We start from the raw sequence: 23,404 nt of genomic DNA on the forward strand, positions 1-23,404 counted from the left end.
TATTCTATGTCTTTCTATTCTCATGTTGCAGTATTGTATACCTTGTAATTTCATGAAAAGCGTGCTCACTGTGAGGAAGAGGGTGGTGGGCTAGAACACTTCTCTATGAATCCATGGAGGATAGCCCTGGCAAATCTCGCCCTGGACGTAGAGATCTGGTCTAAACTGTAACTGTCAAAGTAGCTGCCTCTAGGATACAGGAGGTGTCCAGGCCTTTGAAGAAGGCTCCTGATGAGGGCATTGCTCTAGTGGAATGTGCTTTAACTTTGCCCCCTAATGATTTTCCATGGTGAGCATAAGCTGAAGGTGATAGCCCTGGATATCCAGGCAGAGATAGTTTGTTTTGTTACTGCTTTTCCCAGTGCCCTGGGGTGGAAGGAGACAAACTGGTCAGACTTCCTGATGGCCTTAGTTTTATGCAGGTAGTACCTAAGCTGTCTGTGCACATAAAGGGAATGTAAGACTCTCTCACTGTCCCCTGTAGCATGGGCAAAGATAGTGGGGAGGTGGATGGCTTGGTTCAAGGAGAGCTCATTGACAACATTGGGCATGGAGGATGGGTTGGTTCTAAGAGTTACCCTGTCCTTCTGAAAGATGAGAAAGGGGGGAATGGCCATGAGAGCTTGTAACTCAGACACTCTCCTAGCCGAAGTTAGGATCACTAAGAGTATTGTTTCCATGTACAGAATTTGAGGGAAGCCTTAGATGCTGGTTCAAAGGCCACTGGCTACCACAAGATCCAAACATAATTCAGGTCCCAAGGAGGAGGAATGGGTTTTCTGGGGGGGCGAGATGTAATACTCCCTTTAAGAACAGCTTTGCAGGCAATCTGGAAGCCAAAGGTGGTTCCGGAGGCAGACAAGCTGAAATGGCAGACAGGTGAGCCTTAATGAAGGAGTATGCTAATCCTGTCTGTATGAGTTCACAAAGGCAGGATGGTACTAAATAGACCTTGCTTTGGAATGGGTCCAACTGTCTCTGGAGACACCATATGGAGAATCTTTTCCACTTGGATACATAAGATCTCCTTGTATAAGGATTCCTGGCCTCCTGCAGGACGGTAAGCACGTCCTCGTTGTACAGGTGTCTGTAAGGGATCAGAATTCTATCAACTACAGGGGGTGCAGAGATTGCCAGCCATTGTGGGTGGATGAGAGATCCCTTGTCCTGTGTGAGAAGGTCCACCCTATGGGGTAACTTGTGGTGACTGCCCTTACAATGCTAAAACAGTAGGGGGGGACCAGTAGTGTCTTGGCCAAAAGGGAGTCATCAGCAAGAGTTCTGGCCTGTCCTGCTGAATCTTCAGCATGACTTTCTGAATAAGAGGGAAGGGTGGAATGCATAGAGAAACATCCTCTTCCAAGAAATTGAAAAAGCATCTGGGGCCCTTGCCAGAGGATTGGAGAGCCTGGTGCAGAAAGAGGGAAGTTGCTGTTTAAGGGGGAGGCAAAAGATCTATTTGAGGTGTACGCCACCTGTGGACTAGATCCAGAAAAACATCCCTGTGGAGCATCCATTCATGGGAAAGTGACATGGACCTGCTTAAGGTGTCTGCCTGAGTGTTCTGTTTGGAAGGAATGTAAACTGCCTCAAATGTTACTCCCTGTTGCATAGCCAGCTCCCACAGAAGAACAGCTAGTCTGCATAGTAAGATTTTCGTCTCTACTCCATTTGTTGACAATTTTTCCCCCTGGGGAAAAGTTTGAAATTTTTAGGGGCCCGGGGGGGCATTTGGGGAAAAGGTTTAACGGAAAAAATTCCCAAAAACCCCTAGGGCCCTTTTTTGGTTCTGGAAAAAAACCCCGGGTTTTGGGAAACCTTTTCCCCCTGTGGTTCTGAAGGGGCCCCGGGGGAACATTTCCGCTTGGGAGGGAAAGGGTTTTGGGGGGAAAGGGGGAAACCCTTTGGGGTTCCAACCTGAATAACCCCCTTTCTTTTTGGGGGCCCCCGGGTAGTTAATTGGGGAATTTTGAAAACCCGAGGGGTGGGGTTGGGGTTCCCAAATGGGGGGTCCAAAATCCCAAAATGAAGGTTTTCTGGGGGGTGAAGGTCTGGGAAGGGTTAAAGCCTGGTGGGCCCCGGGCCTTGGGGGTACTGCCGGCATTCCAAAAATTTTTTTTTTGAGGGGAACCAAAGGGGGCAGGTTAAAAAATGTTTTAAGTTTTCCCCCTTTTTGAGGGGGTTTAAAAAAAGGCCTTTCCAAAAAGAAAAGTCTGGGGCCAAAAAATTTTTCCCTTAAAAAAATCCCGGGGGGTAGGAGGAAAATTTTTGGGATTTTATTTTGGAACCCCGAGGCCCCAAAGGGGAAATTTTTTTTTCAAATGGAGGGAGGACTTTGGGGGGCCCGAAAAAAGAAGGGCGCTAGGGGGGAAAATCGAATTCCCCGCCGCATTTTGGCTTTCAAAAGGGCCAAGGCATAGGTTTTAAAAACCCCTTTAGGGTAGAAAGGGGCCGGGCCCCAAACCAAGTTTGATCAGTGGAGGAATGGAAGGGGGAAAGGGAAAGGATTTTGAAAGGGGCCCTTTTGGGAGTGAGGTAGGCCATCCTTGGGGTTTCCCAAAAATTTTTTGGCCATGGAAATTTTTAAAAATCAGGGAAAAAGGGGGGGTTTGAAATGTGAAAACATTAAGGTGGGCATTTGGGGGAAAAGGTTTTTGGGGGGGGGAAAATCCAGAAACTGGCCTTTTTGGGGGCCCCCTTTCTTTTCCCCAAAAAAGGCCCCCCCCAAAAGAAATTTTCCCCAAATGGCTTCTGTAGGCTGCCCCGGAAATTTTTTTCCTTTGGGAAGACACAAAAAGGGGAGAGGAAGCTGGGGTTTTTTGGGGAAGGGTAGGGATTCCCCTTCCCCCCGGGGGGTCCAAGGGGAGGGGTACCCCCCAAAGGGGAAACCCGGGGGCTTAAATAAAAAATCTCCAAAAACCTTAAAGTTTTGAGACTTTGTGAAAAAGGGGGAAATTGGGGGGGGTTTCCCCAAAAAGGGGAAAGGGAGTTTTTTTCCAAGGCCCACCGCCCTGCGAAACCCAGGCTTTGGTGCTGGTGGGTGAAGGGCGGCCCGGGGAACCCGGTTTCCCCCCCCCCAACGCTTCGGGTCCTTGGGAAAAGGGTTTTCGGTTCCCCGGACCCCCTTCCCTAAAAAATTGGGGTTTTAGGGTAATTTCCCCAAATTTGGGGAAGGGGAAAAACAAAGTTTAAACCTTAGGGGGCCCTTCCCCTTTTTGGGGGCTTAAAAGATCGAAATTTTAGCCAAAAGGCTGAAAAACTAAATTCTTAAAAAATTTTCCCAAACTGGAGTCTGTAACCCAAATTTTTTAAGGGGCAATGGTTTATTAGGGGAAACACGACCCCCAAAAGGAAACCAGTGCCCTTTGGGGTCCAGGACTTGGGAAGGTAAAGAAAAATAAGAATGGAAAAAATTTAAGGGTTTCCTGGGGTAAAAAAAAAAAAAAAAAAAAAAAAAAAAAAAAAAAAAAAAAAAAAAAAAAAAAAAAAAAAAAAAAAAAAAAAAAAAAAAAAAAAAAAAAAAAAAAAAAAAAAAAAAAAAAAAAAAAAAAAAAAAAAAAAAAAAAAAAAAAAAAAAAAAAAAAAAAAAAAAAAAAAAAAAAAAAAAAAAAACCCCCCCCCCCCCCCCCCCCCCCCCCCCCCCCCCCCCCCCCCCCCCCCCCCCCCCCCCCCCCCCCCCCCCCCCCCCCCCCCCCCCCCCCCCCCCCTCCCCCCCCCCCCCCCCCCCCCCACCCCCCCCCCCCCCCCCCCCCCCCCCCCCCTTAAAACTTAAGGGTCCGAAGATCCCAAATTTGGGGCCAGGGATTGGCAGGAACCCCGGTCAAAAAATCCCTTTCGGGAAAATAAAAACAAAGCCAAAAAAAAAAGGGGAAGGTTTCCTTGAGATAAATTTTTTTTTTGGTGCCTTGCAAAAAACCGCCCCACCCAGGGTTCAGAGAAGCTGCACTGAAAGCATTAAGGAATGCTGGCAGTACTGGGGGAATAGCTGAGGGGGCAGGGGAATCCATCTGGAGAAGATCATAGTACCTTTTCTGTACCTCTGTCACCTCAGATGAATCCCATTTAAAGTGCTCCCTCATCATAGCAATGGTTTCCCCAAAGGTGAGATCTTCTGCTGGAGAGTCTGCCTCAGCTGATTCTTCCTCTTGGGAAGCACAGCAGGGAGGAAAGGGGAGATGGCAAGCATGAAAGTGCAAATCTTCTGAGGAAGGCTCAGAAGATTCCTCCTGTCCCACCAGGGAAGGGTCTAAGGGTAGGGGCCTAGGGCTCAACAAAGGTGGAGTTACTGGTGAAGCTACAGTAAAAGCAGGTCTCAAAGCCATAAATGCTTTCAGGAGACTCTGTGTGAAAGTCTGCTAATCTGGTTGGCTTTCCACAGAAGGAGAGAGGTATGTTTTCTCTTTTCTTTCCTCTTGGGGGAAGGCCTAGCAGACGTCTGCGCAGGAGTAGGCCTAGGTCTGATGGCAACTAAGAACTGGATGGGTCCGCCCAGTCGGCCGATGCAAGCCTGGATTCCCCCACTGCGGAAACCAACGTTTGCAGGGCCTCCAAGGATGTGCCTTCCGCACAGGGTTCTACGGCTTCCACACTGGTACCCACTGTACCCCGTAAACGCAGAGACCAATTGTTCTTCCAGGCTATCCGCCACAGGATGAACGTCAGAAGGCGGAGGCACAGCAACAGCTGCAGGCCTTAGGGTCTTGGCCTTTTTCTTGGGCTGCTCAGCGGGAGATCAGATGTCCCCTCCATGCCTAATACTAGCTGTCTGAGCGCTAATTCTTGAGATATATTTTCAAAGCGTGGAGTCTGCTACACAAAGTTTTCGGGATGAAGGCCTGGCAAATGGTGCAGGCCTTATGGCCATGCGACGACCCTAAGCAAAAGAGACAGAGCTCGTGGGCGTCCTTGTGGGGAATCTGACAGCCGCACTTGCACTTACCCTTTCTGGATGAAATGAACAAGCACTAGCATGCAATGACACAAATGAAGGTTCTCCAATGGGGTACTTATCTTAAGATCGTAGATCCCATGCCAGGATGGCAGGAACAGTCAACATTCGACTAGCAGCAGAGAAGTTCTGAGATATGGTGCTTGCAGACGTCACTTTTATGGTCCATGTTCATCTAGCCACGTTGGACGTCCTCGCATACCTTGCAGTAACTACAGACTTTTGAGGACTGGCCAGACGTTTGGGTAGCAAGAGGAAGAAACTCAAGAGTACAGAATACTGCAACATAAGAATAGAGGGCCGTATCTACATACATAGGTTGGTACTAGGCTATCGGCCCTAGGGCCTATACAAGCCTAGCCATAACAATTCCCTGGCTATTTCTTCCCACAATATAAACACACACACCCATTCAAACTGCTAAAGCTCAGTTGCTTGAGGTATAAATTGTTACGCATGGCTGTTCTAGCTTTAATCAACTTAAATGTTGGTATTTGAGATGCTGGACTTGCTCCTCTTCGGGAACCATAGCAACCATGTAAAAGAGTAGAATGCAAAAAAGAGTCTAGGATATGCACCTATTGAATGACCTATATTAAAGCCCATCTCAGACTTAAGAGAAGTTGAAATTCAAGCCTGTAGGTTTGAGCAACTGCAATTGGACACAGTGCAGTTAGAGTACATGTTATATACTCATATTTTGCTCACCCTCAGCAAAAAACGATGATCAAGTTTTGCAATTGGCACATGAATATTAGTGTTGGTGTGCATAACCTATAATTTCGATCAGTTTGTTTTGACATTATGCACGTTGACATAAATGGTATGCAATCAATTTAGGTAGATCCAAAAATACACATACATACATGCACACACAAATATATATAAATACACCTATGCAAGAGTGTGTGCATATCATATATACATACAAGTGCGGTGTGTGTGCCCATGTGTCTAGGGATATATGTACCCACACACACAAACACACACACAGACAAAGACTTCAACTGAGATAATCAAACCACCTGAAACTTCAGCTCAACCAAACACAAAAAATGTTGTATGGGACCACCATACCCTCTTACACAGCTATACTTACACAGTCACTTAATTACAGAGAAAAACAGAACACCCCACAAACTGTTGCTATGCAGACAGAAACCTTGCCTGTACTGATTTCTAAAACCAAAAGTGACTGGGGAGCTGAACAGGTTTAGAACGTGTTCACTTTACACTTACACCAGTGCAAAGACATGAACATACATGTGTATATTACGTATGTGCACATCTGTGTTTGCTTGCGCATGTAAATATGTGTATATATACAAAAAAACATTTATACACACACATACAATACATATATGCAATGTACACACACACACACACACACACACACACACACACACACACACACACACACACAGGGTTTAATGCTGCCCACACTGCCTCTCTTTTTAGGTTGTCAACAAATCTGTTATTTGGCTTAATGTTCTGCTACACCATAAATAAAAAACACTACTTCTAAAGAAAAGTGTAGAGTAGCCTCACAAAATGTTCTGCAATACAAATGCTAATTTCCTTATTCTAAGAAGTACTCAAGAGTAAAAAAAAGAATCACTTACTTGTGTCTGTGATTCACTTCCCTTGATGGCAGCTGAACCTTCCTGAAAGTCCGGGGGTTTCTCCCACTGAGACACTGAAATCCAATGGGAAAACAGTCTACTTTCCATGTTTTGCTTATGCAATACTCACTAAATTATATAACACACTTGTAATTTTTTTTTTTTTGGGAGGGGGGGAACAAAGATCCAGTGAACAATAATGAATCTTTTTTTCCTACACTTAAAGCCAGTCAATTATAACAAATCCACCTGATTTCCACAAACATATTAGCTTCTAAGAGGAAGGCAACCAGACACTCAGCTTCAGGGGATGCTATCCATTTCCCTACATTATTATTTCAGATTTGACATCTGCACTGTTTCAAGTTCATTCTTGCCTACATTTGAGTCAAGAACACTGCAAAACTAGTTCTGCAAAAGAAAGTTTTTACAATAAGTCAAATATTACAGTGATTATTATCTCTAGCTATCCTCATATGCATATTATGAAGTGATTGTTTTCATAAAACTTGCTAACTTCACAAAGCAGTTTCTATGTTAAATATAATTTCTGAAACATGAACAATTTGAAACATATCGTTCTAAAATCACTTGACTACAGCATTAAATAAATCTTGACCATGCTTACAGATTTTCTGCAGTAGAAGGAAAATATCATCAATTTCTATGCACAGTTTCAGTGCATATTTGGTATGGACTAACTTTATTTTTTCCCACAGCAAACATCAACTAATCCTGGTCAGAATACCAAGAATACTGTGTTGACAGGTAAACAGCACACTTACAGTTGGAATTATCCATCCCTATAGTGTTACTATCAAAACTAAAGATAGCACGGACGAGTTAATACTCACCGAACAAGATGATCTTCAAGAACGCCCTATGCAGTGGTTTACTGCCTATGTTACCATGCAAAGTTCTTCTAAAAACAATCTCATTACCCACATAAGGAGGACAGAATTCCAGTAGTACATTATGGCATTTCTATACCAGTTTTACAGTATTCCCCCTTGAACAAGAAACCACAAGCAACAACGAAACATACTGCAAGTCACAAAATTTTAATTCCTTTTACTGAAATTTTGGCTACAAAAAGAATGAAACTACACAGCATGCTGTACAAACTGAAGAGTGAATGAATGTTCAGGAAATAAACTACTATAGATTGCCTTCTAGATGACTTAATATGTCTAATCTTAAACTGTACTTCTACCTTCAACATGACCTCTGCAATATATTCATATGTAGGAAAAATACAAATCAGTAGAGAAAAAGTACTAAAAGGAGGCAGAAAGAAATTGCCATTTACTACAGGATATCATGCACACCACACAAAAATGCCTTGGCCTCTGCAAATCCGTATAGGGTATGTTAAAATACACAATGAATATAATCCAGTTAAAGTACAAGTTTCTAACCCATGCATCCAAATGTTGCCAACCTCAAAAATGAATTACGTTTAATGATACTTGACAGAAGTCTGTGCACCTCCTTAAGTCAGAAAATTATGCAATAAGCTATCCATTTAGTTTTCTTAGCTTCTGCTTTCTCTTTCCTTGAAAAATGAGACCAAGAAGTGTCTGGATTTCTGAGGTTCAAATTACTAAAGAAAGAAGAAAATATAGCTGGGTGAAATACTTACCATAAAAGTACAATGATAAAGACCCTTGCAGCACTAAAACAAAGGGACATCAACTGTCATGTATCCTGTTTTCTTCCAGTGATCTCTTAACACTGCACTAATTTGTGGCAGTGTCTGCCTCACAATTGCACACCATGAACAATGGCTGGCATATACCAAATATAACAGTGATACTGCATGACAATGGTAATTCTTCTAGAAAGAATCTTCCTGTAATTCAATAAACTGTTAACCATAATAAAAATAAAGTCAGCACACTACTAACCACAAGATATAACAAGTGAGCTAAAAAAAGGGGGGACATATACAGAGATGGACAGTCCCTCCACTATCTTGTCTTATGTACAGCACCTTACAATATTTTATCATTATTTGATGTTGACACCTGCTGCAGTAAAAAAAACAGGTCAGTAATCATGTAACTGCATGCTTAACTAACCTAGGATGACAGTTAAAAGCAAGACATGCCTGGCTCCGTGCTGAGGCAACTGGGGTTAAATTAGTGAGGCCCACCACTGGAGGAGTTAGGGAGGGACAGAGAGCAATTGAAATGGCATGCCTACTCGCTCTTCTTTGGGAAGGGGGTGGGGACTACATTCAGGGCTGGACTGGTGGATGGGGCTGCATGTTTGCAATGTCTCTTGCAGATGAGGATGACCAGCATGGACAGCCCTCATCCCCTTCCCTTGCATAACTCAGCACATACACACATTATAAGAGCATAAATGTAAAAGATCAAATGACTTTCTTTCTTAATTGTCTTTTGCACAGGTGAAGGGTAACAAATGGGCCAACTGACAGAAAAGAAAATCTGTTATTTGGTAAGTAAGTAAGGGGTGAGAAGGATGCACAAAAGCAAAGTGAGGCTCTACCAAACTCAGCCCAACCTCACACTGAACAGGGTTTCTAGCTTGTCTTGTGTTGTAAATATGTGGACAGAATCTTAGATCATAATTTCACACAACTACAGAAATTACTTCAAAATATGCAAGTGCCAGAAATACTAGCTGAATGCACTCACATTAAAAATCAGTACAACAGCCAATCCAATTGGACAAACTCTGCTTGATGACACAAAGATGTCCATGATATACAAGAAAGCAAATCAGACTTTCCTGTCTAAGTTTTTTCATTTAATATTTTGAGTTGTCCCTAAACATATAAAGCATTTGGGTCATTCACACTGTTTTCCACCATGGGAAAAATGTTCTGAGCTGTACAGATTAGTTTTCAGCTATGGCTTAGACATAAGAAATCACATAACGAATTCGAAATGATATTGCCAAACAGAAAAAAAAAAATAAGGGCACATATTTACATACAAACTGACCTGTAATTCTGAAATTAGTCTGAATGAGCTCACAGCTAGTAAGAAAACAGGAAAAGAACTTCAACCCACTGCAGCAGACGATTCAAAGGAGCTAACGTTAAAGAAATAATCACAAAATTCAAATCTCAAACAGAAGACTGTGAGTAATGGACAACTATTAAATGCAGTACCCCTTTACGAATATTTTATTTATTTATTTGCAGTTTGTCTGCCAGGATGGTACACTGGGCCAAGAAGTACCCATTTTCAATGGAGACCTGGGGAGAAAAGCTCCATAACAACAGAAGGTATAAACAAGTAATTGCAGAAAGCTACACAATAACAAAAAGTTATAAACAAGTAATTATATAACAGTAAATTACAGAAGTACAACTAAAATCATAGTATTTACAGCTACAATATGAAGCAAATAATCAAGGTTAAGAAAAATAGGAATTCTTGTAATTTCTTGCTAGTACTTCATGAGGAAAGGAGTAGGACTGGAGTACCTGAGATGTCTGAGGTATAGAGAGAAGAGGTTATGTGGGATGGGTGCAGGAGCATTCCTAGAGAGAAGTTAGGTGCGAGTGCAGTGAGGTTTTGAAGGAAGAGTGACTAGAAATGGTGCGGATGGATGGTGGTAGGGAGTTCCACTGACGTGCAAGGGCAAAGCATATGAGATTTTTGCCAGGGGGACGGGTGGGTTTATGCAATTCTATCAAGTTTTGATTGTTGGATCTTAAGGATCTTTCTGGAAGGTGCATTTTAAGGGATGAGCATAGGGAGGGACTGAAAATGAGTTTGTGAGCACGAGTGAGTTGAATGTAGGTGAGATACTTGGGTAGCTCTAACCAATTTACTTTGTAAAGGGCAACACAATGATTGGTAGAAGAATTGTGGCTAATGGCAAACTTGGCAAGCTTAAAAAGCCGCGGTGGTGCAGCGGTAGCGTTGTCGCCTCACAGCAAGAGGTTCTCCCATTCGATTCTCGGCTGGTGCACCTTCTGTGTAAAGTCTGCATGTCCTTCCCGTGGTCGAGTGGCATTTGAAAGACATGCATGAATGGGCACACCTTTGTTGAAGGTTGGGCAGAGAGCTGGCACCTTGGCACCATAAAAATAGACTGCCAATCATTAGCGGTCCGGAGTTCCATGTGGCGACCCCTAACTGGGAAAAGCCAAAAGAAGAACAACATTATAGCAGGATGAAAGTTTTGCCTTAAGTGTGGATTGTAGGTTAGTTAGGAGTGGGGCACCATATAGGACAGACGGGATGAGGAATGTGGTAGAGTGTGAGAACTTAGTAGAGGGAGCGAGGTAGCGACAATGGCGGTAGAGCATACCAAGTTTTTGGTGTTTTTTTTTATGTTTATTTGTATGTGGGAGGTGAATGTAAGCTGATCATCAATGAGGACACCTAGCAGTTTGGCCTCAGGTATGACTTTGGATGTTGTATTGTTGTGGCTGGTGATGCAGAATGTGTTTTTATTCATACTGGTTGTTTTAGAAGGGGTAAATAACATAAGTTTGGTTTTTGAGGCATTAATTGCTAGGTGGTATTCTCATCCACTGTTCAGTGGTGGAAAAAGCATCTTAGGTTAGTTTTAGGGGAGTGGGGATGGAGGTGGCAGAACAGATTATAGTTGAATTGTCTGCATATTGGATAACATTTGTGCACGGGATTGAGTGGTGAAAATCATTTATGAAAATATTAAACAGGAGGGGACCCAGTATGGAGCCTTGTGATAGACCAGTGGGTGTGCTGTGGAATGGGGAGATAGCTTTTTTTCATTTAACTGCTTGTTGCTTATTTGAGAGGTAACTAGAGAACCAGTTGAGAGACGAGAAAGATAGGTTTAGATTAGAGAGTTTGGCTAGGAGAAGGTTGTGAGAGATGGTGTCAAAGGCCTTAGAGAGGTCCAGTAGGAGTGTAGATACAATATGTCCAGAGTCACGGGCTTTGTTGACAGTTTTGAGGAAGGACAGAAGAGCCTTGGTAGTGCTGTGGCCTGGTCTGAAACCATGCTGTGTGGGAGTTAGTAAGTGACTATGTATGAGATAGGGTACGAGTTGTAAATGGATGCATTTCTCAAGAACTTTGGAGATGGGGGATAAGATTGCGATGGGGAGGAAATTTGTGATATTATTGTTGTTGCCCCTTTGTGAAGGGGTAAGACGAAGGCCATTTTCCAAAGTTGGGGTACAAAGCCTTCTTGGATAGAGCAACTGATTAAGATAGAGATGGGAAAGGCAATGGATTTGGCGGCTATACTAAGAAAGTATGAGGGAATGTTGACAGGGGCATTGGAGCAGCGTTTCAGGTTTTGAAGAAGTTTTTTTATGGCAGATGTGGAAATGGGTTTTATAGAGAAATGAGGAGGTTGAGAGGTGGCGATATTTGAGAGTGAAGGGGAAGAGGAGGATAGGGGAGTGGTTGTAATAGCAGTAGTGTTAGTGAAGGATGAGGTAAATTTGCTAACGGAGTTGATGAAGAAAGAACTGAATTGAGTGGCCAGGTCTATGTCTGGAGCATTGGGGCCAGGACAAGGGTTTTCTTTTCTGCCAGAATTGAGGAGGGTGGAGATCCTATTCCAGAATTTTCTAGGATTTGTTTTATGGCTTGTTTGCAATATGGAGAAATAAGCTTTGCGGTCTGCTATGATAAGCTTTTTGACTTTATTGTGGAGCGTTTTGTATTTGTTAAGGGTGGAGGGGGTCTTATTTTTTTGGTGGTGTACCCAAGCTTTATCTCTAAGGCGCATGGCAGTTAGTGTGTCCTTGATTAGCCATGGGGCAGTTTTACTTTTTATTCTTTTAGTTTTTAGAGGGGCATGTGAATCTAGGAGGTTTAAGAATGTAGAGTTGAAGTAGGATATGGCATTATCCAGTTTGGAGTTTTCAGAGGGCTCCAGTTTATTGATTTTAGTGAGGTTGAGAAGGTATTGGGATTAAATTTCTTTAGGGAACGAGTGAAAATGTAGTTATGAGATATTTGTAAGGGGGAGGGGAAGGCGGTGGGCAAATGTGGAGAGGTGGTCACTGAGAGAGCTAGGAAGTGTGCCACTATTGGAGAAATAATGAGGATGCGTAACTAAGACCCAGTCGAGGATACTACCTGTGGAGAGGTTTTTAGAGGGTCTAGTGATAGAATTGATTAGCTGAGAGAAATTATAAAGGTTAATGTTTATGGAGTTTGTGGGGACTGAATGGAGGACCAATTTATGTTCATGTCACCTAAGATTATTGTTTCATTACTAATATTGGTGGAAAGCCAGAAGAGAATACCTTTGAGTACAGAGATGTTGTCCCCAGGAGGAATGTATAGAGAACCTATGCATATGTACTTATGTTTGTTTAGTTGAAGTAGGGCCAAGATTAATTCGGTGTTTTTGAATTGGGGAATGGTTCTATCTTTTCTGATAAGAGTAGTTGGGGTGTTATTTCTGAGTCCTTTATGTGAGGTTTTAACCAGGTTTCAGAAACAGACAGGATATCTGGTTGATTGTAGAGAAGGCAGGAGTGGAGGTGGGGAATTTTGTTGGTTATGCTTTGGGCATTTAGAAAGGTGAATAGGATGGGCTTGGATGTTGAGGAGGGGGGTAAGGGGGCCTGGGTTAGGGTATATGTCACCAGAGAGAAGGATGGTGGTTACCTGGTGAATTAGGCTGAGGATGTGCTTGGAGAGCTTATTGTCAGAGTGGAGTGTTGTGGGATTTGTAAGGGTATGATAGTTTGAGTGAGCAGAGTGCTTACAGGGAGGAATGAGCTTGTAGGGAAATAGTAGTTGTTAGTAAGCCATTAATATGTGTTGCACATTTTTCCCATTTGTTCCACACTACGAAGGCGAGTGTTGCTCATTTTGGAGATGGAAGGTTGAGAGCTATGATTTAATCATCGGGTGGGACTCCTATTTTGTAAGCTTTTCCACATTTTGCCCATTTGCTCCTCATTTTGGAGATGGAACGTGAGACTGAGGCTTGATAAGTGTTTGACACTAATTAGTTATGGCGGTGCAACACCTGATTATAAGATCCCTCAACATGAGTTCTGATGAACTCAGCCTATGGTTGCTGACAAAAGCGCTTAACTGTTGCGGTTTCCCATAAAAAAGTTTTTGACTACAGGACTGTCAGTGAATTTTTGGATTTCTGGGAAACAGTAGATGTTTTTTGATGGGACATAGGTGGGGGGGATATAATGATTGATGGGTGTGAGGGTGGATTGGGAAGTGGGTAGGTAGTATGAAAGGTTGGTGAATGCTTGATGGAAAGGGGCTGGGTGAGGTAGTACAAATATGATAAGATGAGAAGGAGGACTATTTGAAATGAAGAGGAGGAAGGTAGATGAGGCATGGTGAGGTTAGCAATAGTTGGAGAGTGGATATGATACAGAGTAGATGGAGAGGTAGGTTGGGCGGAGTAATGTGAGAAAGGTGGGGGAGGAGAGTAGTGATAGGTATAGGGTGGGTTGTGAAAAAGGCTGATTGGCTGATGGTGGGATGACTGGATTAGATGGTTAGGGAGTGGGTGTGGTTATGTGGAGTATAAGTACAGAGGTGCTGGGGGCGGGTGGAAATTGGGGGCAGGGTAGGGGAGCAGAGTGAACCCGTATGTTGAATGGAGCGGGTAGAGCCAAGGAGAGGAGGACTGCCTCAACAGGCAATCAGTGATTTTGAGAAATAGGCAAAAGAGCCTGTGTCAGGTCAGGTATGGGTGTACTGGGATGTAACTATGGGCTTATTTTAAAACTAAGGCCCAAAATAGTGAGGAGAGTCACTAGATATGTTATAGTTGCATACACGGTCTTGTCTGTAAGGATATATGGTCAAAATAAGAGGAAGGGTGATACTGCCACCTAATGACTAAATAAATAATTGCAACCGGGTTGCGTAGTTGAGGAGAAGAGTAGTGGTTACATGGGGGAAGGAGACTGCTGCAGGCTGCCAGCTACGCGCTGAGGGACACCACACTAAGCATAAATATTTTACAAACACAGTAGGTAAGACACGTACACTTAAAGGTCTTTGGGCAGTGGCGCATTATGTCTGTAGACCACTTAAGTAGGATTCCAGTTGGCTTGATAGTCAGAGGTGGTAAGTCTGGCCAATACTGTGGAGGAACACCTTGGGAGGTGGGAGATGCAAGACCGGGCAGGCTGTAAGGGAGAAAGAGGTCTCCTATTAGTAATTTCACTGTTTGAGAGAGGAGAAAGGAGAAAATCAGAAAGCAGCTAGGAAGTATAGAGGAGACAGTGGGAGAGGCCAGAGGGAAGGGTTAGCATAAGAGTAGAGGTGAGCAGGAAGACCTGTAAGAAGGAGAAAGCAGCAGGAGATATTCAGTAACAAATTCAGTAAGCAATATAGGGCAGCAGCAGGGATGTTAGTGAGAAAGAAAAAAAAAGACAGCATCAGTTTAAGCACATAGAATTCACAGCAATAAACAGGTAGCACAACGTGAAGTAGGAGCAATTTCATTACAAGTGCATGCAGCAGTTAAAAATGCATTTCAACAGTAAGAAGTAAACATAGATGTGTAAGCTAACAGCATAGATCATCCCAACAAGACACAGTAGCAGTTACACGTATAGTTGCAGTATAAAGAAAATGCACCAATGGCTTAATATAATAAGGCGTTTGAGTGCTGCGACTATATTACCTGGTAAATTTCCGTGCCTGTAACCTTAGAAATAGAGGCACACATTATACAACTAACTACTGGACATCTGGACTTAATTGCTATTACCAGAGTGGTTCGAAGCATATAAAGGCCAGGGGAGTAGTTTGCAGTAGTCTGAGTTCGCAAAGTTCTTTAGACTCATGCAAGTCTATTAACATGAGTAAGCTCTAACTATACAGACTCGCAGTGCGAGTCATGGAGGTTCAGTAAAATATACAGCAGGACTAATTCACAGTATGTTACATCAATAAAGCTTTAGTTTTGTTAACATGAGTATAATTACAAGAGTACACTAACTAGCGTAAATACAAAAAAAAGAGCGAGCCAAGGTTCAGTAACAAAATACAGCAGGAATAAGCAGCAGCAATAATGTTATTTGTTCTAGCCCACAACGTCTAGGCAAAGATAGCAATAAACGGATGAACAGACTAGGTGTTCACTTATCAGAAGTCTCGGAGTTCCGTTTGTACTCGTGCTAAGCTAGTGTAGGTGGCAGAAAGCCGCTTGCTTTAGTGCAAGCCCTTATATAGACACATTTGGTTTATTCTCTGTTTAGTTTAAAAAATACAAATAAAAGCAGGTATTCTGAGGCACTTACCAATGGGTGACGCTAGCAGCCTACAATGGGACAGGACAGGTATTGCTGGGAATGCATTTTCTTTTTAAATATGGCTCCACAGGTAGTGGGATCACTATATAGATATGAGGGTGGGGAGAAGATGTTGGGAGGCTAGAGGAGAAGGGGAGGGAACAGGGGCACTAGAGCTGTGAGAGAAAGGGACAGGGGAGGGGCAAGGAATACAAGGAGGGAAAGCTATTGTGATAGGGGGATGGGAATGCGAGTCAGGAGGAAAAGGGAGAGAAAGCCAAGGAGAGGAGAATTGCCTCAACAGACAATCAGTGATTTTGAGAAATAGGCAAAAGAGCCTGTGTCAAGGTCAGGTATGGGTGTACTGGGATGTAACTATGGGCTTATTTTAAAACTAAGGGCCAAAATAGTGAGGAGAGTCACTAGATATGTTACATTTCCAAACACGGTCTGGTCTATAAAAGTATATGGTCAAAATAAGAGGAAGTGTGATACTGCCACCTAGTGACCAAAGAAATAATCGTAACTGGGTTGCATAGTTGAGGAGAAGAGTAGGGGTTACAGGGGGGAAGGAGACTGCTGCAGGCTGCAAGCTACGCACAGAGGGGCACCACACTAAGCAGAAATATTTTACAAACACAGTAGGCAAGACACATACACTTTAAGGTCTCTGGGCAGCAGCGCATTACGTCTGTAGAACACTTGAGTAGGATTCCAGTTGGCTTGATAGTCAGAGGTGGTAAATCTGGCCAATACTGTGGAGGGAGACGCAAAACCGGGCAAGACTTTAAGGTCTTTGGGCAGCGGCGCATTACATCTATAGAACACCTGAGTAGGATTCCAGTTGGCTTGATAGTCAGAGGTAGTAAGTCTGGCCAATACTGTAGAGGAACACCTTGGGAGGTGGGAGATGCAAGACCGGGCAAGCAACGGGTGACGCTAGCAGCCTACAATGGGCCAGGACAGGTGCTGCTGTGCATTAACACATTGAGAGGCATATAAAAATACAAAAGTTTCAAATACTTGTATGTAGAATCATATGCTATAGCAAGTGTGATGCTATCCTTATAAAATGCTTCAAAAAATAACTTGCATTCTTTCTTGGGTCCTGTGCTCCAATGAAGAATTCAGCAAAATGGAGCACTGAAAAGGAGAACCAACTATATACAATCAGACCAACTGTTGTCAGAATTAAAAGCTACAATGGAAACACTCTAGTATGGACAGATTCACTGTTCACTGCCTAATACCTGTGGTGCCTCAGACCCTTTCATGGACAATGGCAAAGTAACTGTTCCTAGTTTTAAATGCAGTTACTAAGACATGCTTGTCCAGGAGACCACTGAGCAGCCTAAACCAATTACTCCAGAGCAATGTTTGGTTAAATGATTTGGTCAGTCAAGCAGCAGGCAAATTAACATTAAGGCAATCAAAAGCCACTAGACCAAAAAAGAATCTCTAGACAGTAAAGTACTTGTTTTCCCCCAATAATACTTTCCCCTTTCAACTAGGAAACCATCTTGAAGGAGAATTTAAACACAGCCATCTGAAGCAGTACACACTATAAACCTGCGACTGTATTAACAGCTGGGTTCAATATTCAGACCAGGGTCAGAGTTTTCTTGTTGAGTTGTTCTTTCATAATACAGGATACTTGATAAATGAAGTGCTACACAAATACATCATTTAGGGCTTTGTATTAGAACATTACCCCACTGCAATTTTCGCGCAGGAACAGGCTTGGCGTACATGACTGACAGGGCAAGCCCGTGTGAGGTTGCTTGCAAAATACAGCTGAGTGACAAGCCATGCAGATTATCCAGCCACCTGTTGAATATTAAAATATGACCGTTTGTTGCCATTCTTGAAATACGGCCATTCCAAGATAGTTATTGTGTGTCCTTTTATTAAGAGACGTAAGGACAGGTTCAACTATTAGTGAGTCAGTAGGGCAGTATGTACGCAGTACTTTACACTCCCACCTAATTTTGTGCTTTAAATTGCTGTCTTAACTATACTGTTGTGCTTATGAACACAAACATATGTCATATGCTGCCCAGCTGAAGAAACTCCAGCTCTATTCAGTCGCATACCGCCTACTCAGAGGTGATCTGTGCCTGACGTACAAGGCCATGTCCAATCCGGAATTAATGGACATGCTCCAATTCAGAAAATCCAAATCCATCAGAGCCACGAGAGCAAGAGATTTGAACCTCAACACAGAAATAAATAGGACGTGCTGGAGGGACAGATTCATAACCCAGAGTCTCCCTACACTCTGGAACAGAATCCCAGTCCATGTTAGGCAGAGCCCCTCACTAACTCTCTTCAAGAGAAATCTTGACGAGTAAATGGGAGATCATAGGATTACCCCGGGGGTCATCTCTGTGTCACTACTAGACAGAGGCACAGTAAACTAAACCCTAAATGGGCATAGCATTCTCATCCTAAGGGGTGGTGAAAGCCACACACACTCTGGCTAGGCTTATAAATGCCCTAGGGCAGACAACCTAGTACGTACCTATGAACACAAAATGTGTGGTTTTCTAGTAAATTACTGAACATGGAAGTCACTAAATAATGACACATATTTTAGTTTCAGACTTTACATTCTTCTGAAATGCATGTTAACATAAAACCAGTCATGCTAGCAAGTGTCTAAATTTATAAAGGCAGTACTTAAATTCTCTCCCTCCCTCCCTATATTTGGGAGTTTGCCTCCCATTATATTAGGTTTTGTTTAGATTTTGTGCATTAACACATTGAGAGGCATGTGTCACTGTTAACTGCAACTGTATGTTAAATGTTACGGTTCCAGGTTTGTACCTGCCTTTGCTTAGATACCACAATCCACTGTCTCCCAAAAAGCAGACATAACAAAAAAAAAAAAAAAAAAAAAAAAAAAATCACATTTGAAAAATATATATCTGCAGACCATGCAAAAGCATGGCCTTAATCGAAATAAGGCATAACTACAGATACTCACACCAAACCACTTACCTTAAGAACACTGTTCAACAGTAAGGACTCATTTAGAAGCAGAATGACATGTAAAATTCTTGGGCATATAGGGAGTGGCACCACAAATAAATACTAGATGTGAAACAGCAATAATTAAAAACAAATGCAAGTAAAGAGATCTGCCATGTGCGTTCCTGCAGAGGACTAGAAATACTTTAGGTGTATGCTGCTATACAGAATACATAATGCGCAACTGCAGCAGCATGCAGATTCAACTACACTGTTTTCCATATTGTATTTGGTGGTTTAGTATATCATGTTTATTCATAGTAAGACTAGCAATTACAGGGAAACAGAGTAGTGGGCGGGCTTTGGGCGGTTCTTGCTACCGCCCATCTGGTGAGGTAATGTTCTAATACAAAACCTCCTTTAGTAACACAGATTCAGAGATTTTAAGTTTAAGTGCACACTGATGCCTGTTACTGCTGTGAAAGTATCAAGTAGTACCATGAACACCAGAAGTGCCAAAAAGGGGCAAAGTCCAAAGACTGAACTGCGTCTGTCATGTCCATCTGGATGCTATTAAAATACGCTCTATATGGCCTTTGGCAGTCATTTTAGTATTACAGAAAATTAATAACTGAAACTGTTATTCCATTAGAAGAAACACGCATCTGTCAACCACAGAATCTGGAAATGAGAACAATACTTGGGAGAAAACATTAAAACATGTTGGTCCAAATGAATTGTTAATGGACAACACAGTCAGTCATTTGTGAATAATACTTTTATTTTACAGCAGCATATTCTAAGCTTTTGTTTTATATGTAGGATACAGAAACTCACATGATTTTTATAATCCACAACAAGGACTCAAACTTTAAATGAACTGATCTTGGTTTTCTTAGTCTATTTGAAACACATACAAATACCTGACTCACCTGAATATTAAACATTCCTAGCAATTTAGAAATTAAACAAGTAACTTGTTTAAGAGAGAATAATAGTGGCTTATAAAACTGAAGGAAAAATATATACCCAATTATTCCACATGAAGGAATGAAAGCAAAACAGATGCTTCTAACAAAACCTTACTAATAAAAATAACCATTACTTTAACAGGATGTATGCACCCTGTGAGCTTGTAGTTGAACATAAAGTAACTATGCATGAGTTGATAATACACACTCAAAAGCGTGGTACAGCTGAATGCCTCTACAGTGCCTGGCTATACCAATACATGCAAGACACCGTATCAATAACGTACACAAGACAATGGAATTCCTATATTATGTGGCATGTAGAATAGTTTAATGACACATTTATGCAGGCTACAAGCACAGATGAATTACAGATATTTATGACTATTCTCAGACATCTAAAGCAAACTTGAAAACAGGCTCGGTGATGAAAAAAATAAATCTTTTTGGATATGGAAGTTTAAGTGCTAAAGGAATCACCACATTTTTCTAAAAGGATACACAGTCTAATAACATGTTCCAGTAAAACAGTAGACATGCTAACAGTGTGGCTAAAACCTTACAAATGGGACAGATAAGGCTATACAGGACTAGTAGAGATAAGTCTTTCAATCGTTTCGACTTAACAATGAATTTATTTCTTTTCTTTTTTTTTTTTTTAAACATAAATCTGATATACCGGAACACGGGAAACAGAAGACAATACAAGTGAATGAGTGTAATATAATAATGAAGGCAGTATTTATTCAAAATGTCTTGACTAGAACAGAGTGCTTATCTACAGGAGGACATATTTCTGGCTCAGCCCAGAAGTAAAACTCACATTTACAATAGATATGGAAGTAATTAAATGTTGTCCAAGCTTTTTTTTTCTTTAATTCCAGGACAAAGGATGACTTTGATGGTTAGAGGAATGTCTTCCCTGAGCTTAGGACCTAGTACACAGGCGCTGTGTTGACTATTTATTTATTTATTTTGAGAAGCTGGTGTGTACAGATGGATCATTTGAAAAGTCAGACCTGACATTTTAAGTTCTTCTCTAACTATGAATCTTCTCCATTTTCTTTGTTTGGTCAGGGGGAAGTTTCTTTACTCACCAGTGGGAGTGGGGAGTACTGAGCTGCCTGTTTGTCCTCAGAGGAGTGGTTTAAGACAGTAACTTGTAATTCATTGGCCATTTTGGGTCATTTCCTGCCTTTTCCAGCCCCCTGCTATAAAGCACGCTTTGGTGGGCTTTTCTGGCTGTAGAGAACTCAGCACAGCTCCTCGTGGTATCCAGCAGAGTTCCTAGAGCAGCAGAGACCAGAAAAAGCAACTTTCCAGATTTTAAGTATTTTTTCTTGCATTTTCAGACCTTTTGTGTCATTCGACGTCTGTTTCTGTCTATTTTCTAGTGGTATTACCTGTTTTTCCTGTTTTTAAAAGCTTTAATTGTTGGTTGCATTTCTTAGTTTAAGTTTGCTTAAAAGTTAAACTACAGGCTAATACACTCAAGTGTACTAGCTTTTGATAGCATTTAATCGAAAAGCAAAGCATTTATTGTGTTTTCTGTTCTGTCTGTGAAAAAAATTTGAAAAAAAAAAAAAACAAAAAAAATATTCTTGTTCTCTTAACTTTCCTGGCTAGTTGTTCCAGTGATCAGGTTTTGCTGATCCCTGGGCTTTGTCTTGGTTCCTGTACTTCTCCATTTTCTTTGTTTGGTCAGGTGGAAGTTTCTTTACTCACCAGTGGGAGTGGGGAGTACTGAGCTGCCTGTTTGTCCTCAGAGGAGTGGTTTAAGACAGTAACTTGTAATTCATTGGCCATTTTGGGTCATTTCCTGCCTTTTCCAGCCCCCTGCTATAAAGCACGCTTTAGCGCGGAGTTGCCACTAGAGCAGCATCGGGCAGCGCGGGTTTAACAAGGTTAAACTTTTTCTGGCTCCATAAAGTCTGTTCTTCATTTTTTCCCTTAGAACTGCTCTACTAGTAACCTAAACAGTATATCCCTTAACTAAAAAGCGCAGCACTTGTTCCTAAAAGTTTTTTCTGTAAAAAAAAAAAAAAAAAAAAAAAAAAAAGCACTTGTCTTAAAAGCATCTTCCTTGCAGGTTAAGCACTCCTATATTATACAAAGTCCCTCGCTTTCGAAACCCCCCCCAGGAGTACCCACTTTCTTACTAAGTCCTCTCTTTTTCAGTCTCATACCTAACTACTTAAATTTCTAGCATGTCGAAGGGCCAGATGCTGGCGTCCTCTCCTGCCCAGTTGGTGAATCTGGGAATATTGAGGCAATGTTACAATTGCCTCATGTACACAGACAACCCTCTCCTCCTCCCACATAACACAAATACTTGCGAGAGATGCAGCTATTTAGCCAAACTGGAGGCTGAGCTCTCTCAACTCAGGACTGGCAAGACCAGACAAGAGGAGAAGGCAACTATACACAACACAAAACCAGCCTCACATAATGCTACCACACCACTGAATCAAACACATAAACACACAAAGACTTACTCGGAGGCTCTGAGTAAAAATTTACCTAAACAGCAGAGGCCTCCAAAGCAGACACCCAAGCAACTGCTACCTCAAGACACCCCACAAGCAACACATAAACAACAAAATCAGTGTGCAAAGCAGTCACAGCCCTTAAGGCTAAATACAACACCAAACATACTTGTCATAGGTGACTCCATAGTCAGACACACCGACGTCCCACTCACCAGGCTGAAGGAGAGGGTCACAGTAAGCTGCCTATCGGGCGCTAGAATTCGCCACATAACACAAGCACTCCGGTCACTCCACGGCAAGTACAAATATGACACAGTCATTGTCCATGCTGGTGTGAACGACCTGAGACATACCTCCCTGGACTACATGAAAAGAGACATAGAGGAGCTCTCTGATTGTGTAGCCCAGGCAAGTATGACCCTGACCTTGAGCAGTATCCTTCCTTCACCAAGAATGATACCACAATATAGAGACAAGATGATCAGCTTTAACAATTGGCTTAACTCCTGGTGTCATTCAAAGGGGATCCAGTGTCTGTCTGCCTGGGATGACATGCTTGACAAGCCACGCTGCTTCACAAGGGACGGCTTGCACCAGTCACCCCTGGGATTCCGGATATTGGCTAAGGCTCTTGCCACCCCCATAGTGCCTTTTTTAGGCAAGGCTCAAATTCTAAACCTACCACCCTAGAAAACAAAAATGAGAAGAAACTGAGGGTAATGCTGCTCAATGCCATTAGTCTGAATCTCAAAATGCACGCACTCGAGGCCCTTCTCAGTATGGAGAACATCGATGTCTGTGCTGTAACTGAAACCTGGTTCAAGGCTCTTGAGAGCACCTCGGCACTATCAGGTTTTACCTCATATCATGCGTTCCGGCCCCAAAACCTGGACCACACCACAAAAGGAGGGGGTGTATCCATATTCATAAAGGATACCCACACCTCCAGGTTGGTGGCAACGCATAGCTCGGAAACCATCCAGGTGCAACTAACCATAGGCAAAACTGCTCTACAATTTGTAGCATGCTACACGCCACCCTCTCAAACTCAGGAACCCCACACAGCCTTCCTGAAGACACTGGAAGGTATAAATGTATCTCCAAACACCATCATATTGGGTGACTTCAACTACTCGAATATAGACTGGGAACATTACTCAAGCCCTAACTTTCTAGCTCAACGGTTCCTG

The 23,404-nt window shown here is 42.4% G+C and overlaps 1 protein-coding gene across 1 annotated transcript in view; it reads right to left on the reverse strand.

Annotated features, from left to right (window-relative positions):
* WBP4 (WW domain binding protein 4) overlaps positions 1–23,404 on the reverse strand; it is a 1,129,068-nt gene that overhangs the window by 582,428 nt on the left and 523,236 nt on the right. The window contains exon 6 of the mRNA XM_044072046.1: positions 6,571–6,644. Within this exon, the coding sequence (XP_043927981.1) occupies positions 6,571–6,644 (74 nt within the window). The remainder of the gene's footprint in view (positions 1–6,570; positions 6,645–23,404) is intronic.

The sequence above is a fragment of the Protopterus annectens genome, chromosome 5.part0 (genome assembly GCF_019279795.1).
Source record: "Protopterus annectens isolate FY-2018-M chromosome 5.part0, PAN1.0, whole genome shotgun sequence".
Taxonomy (NCBI): Eukaryota; Metazoa; Chordata; order Ceratodontiformes; family Protopteridae; genus Protopterus; species Protopterus annectens.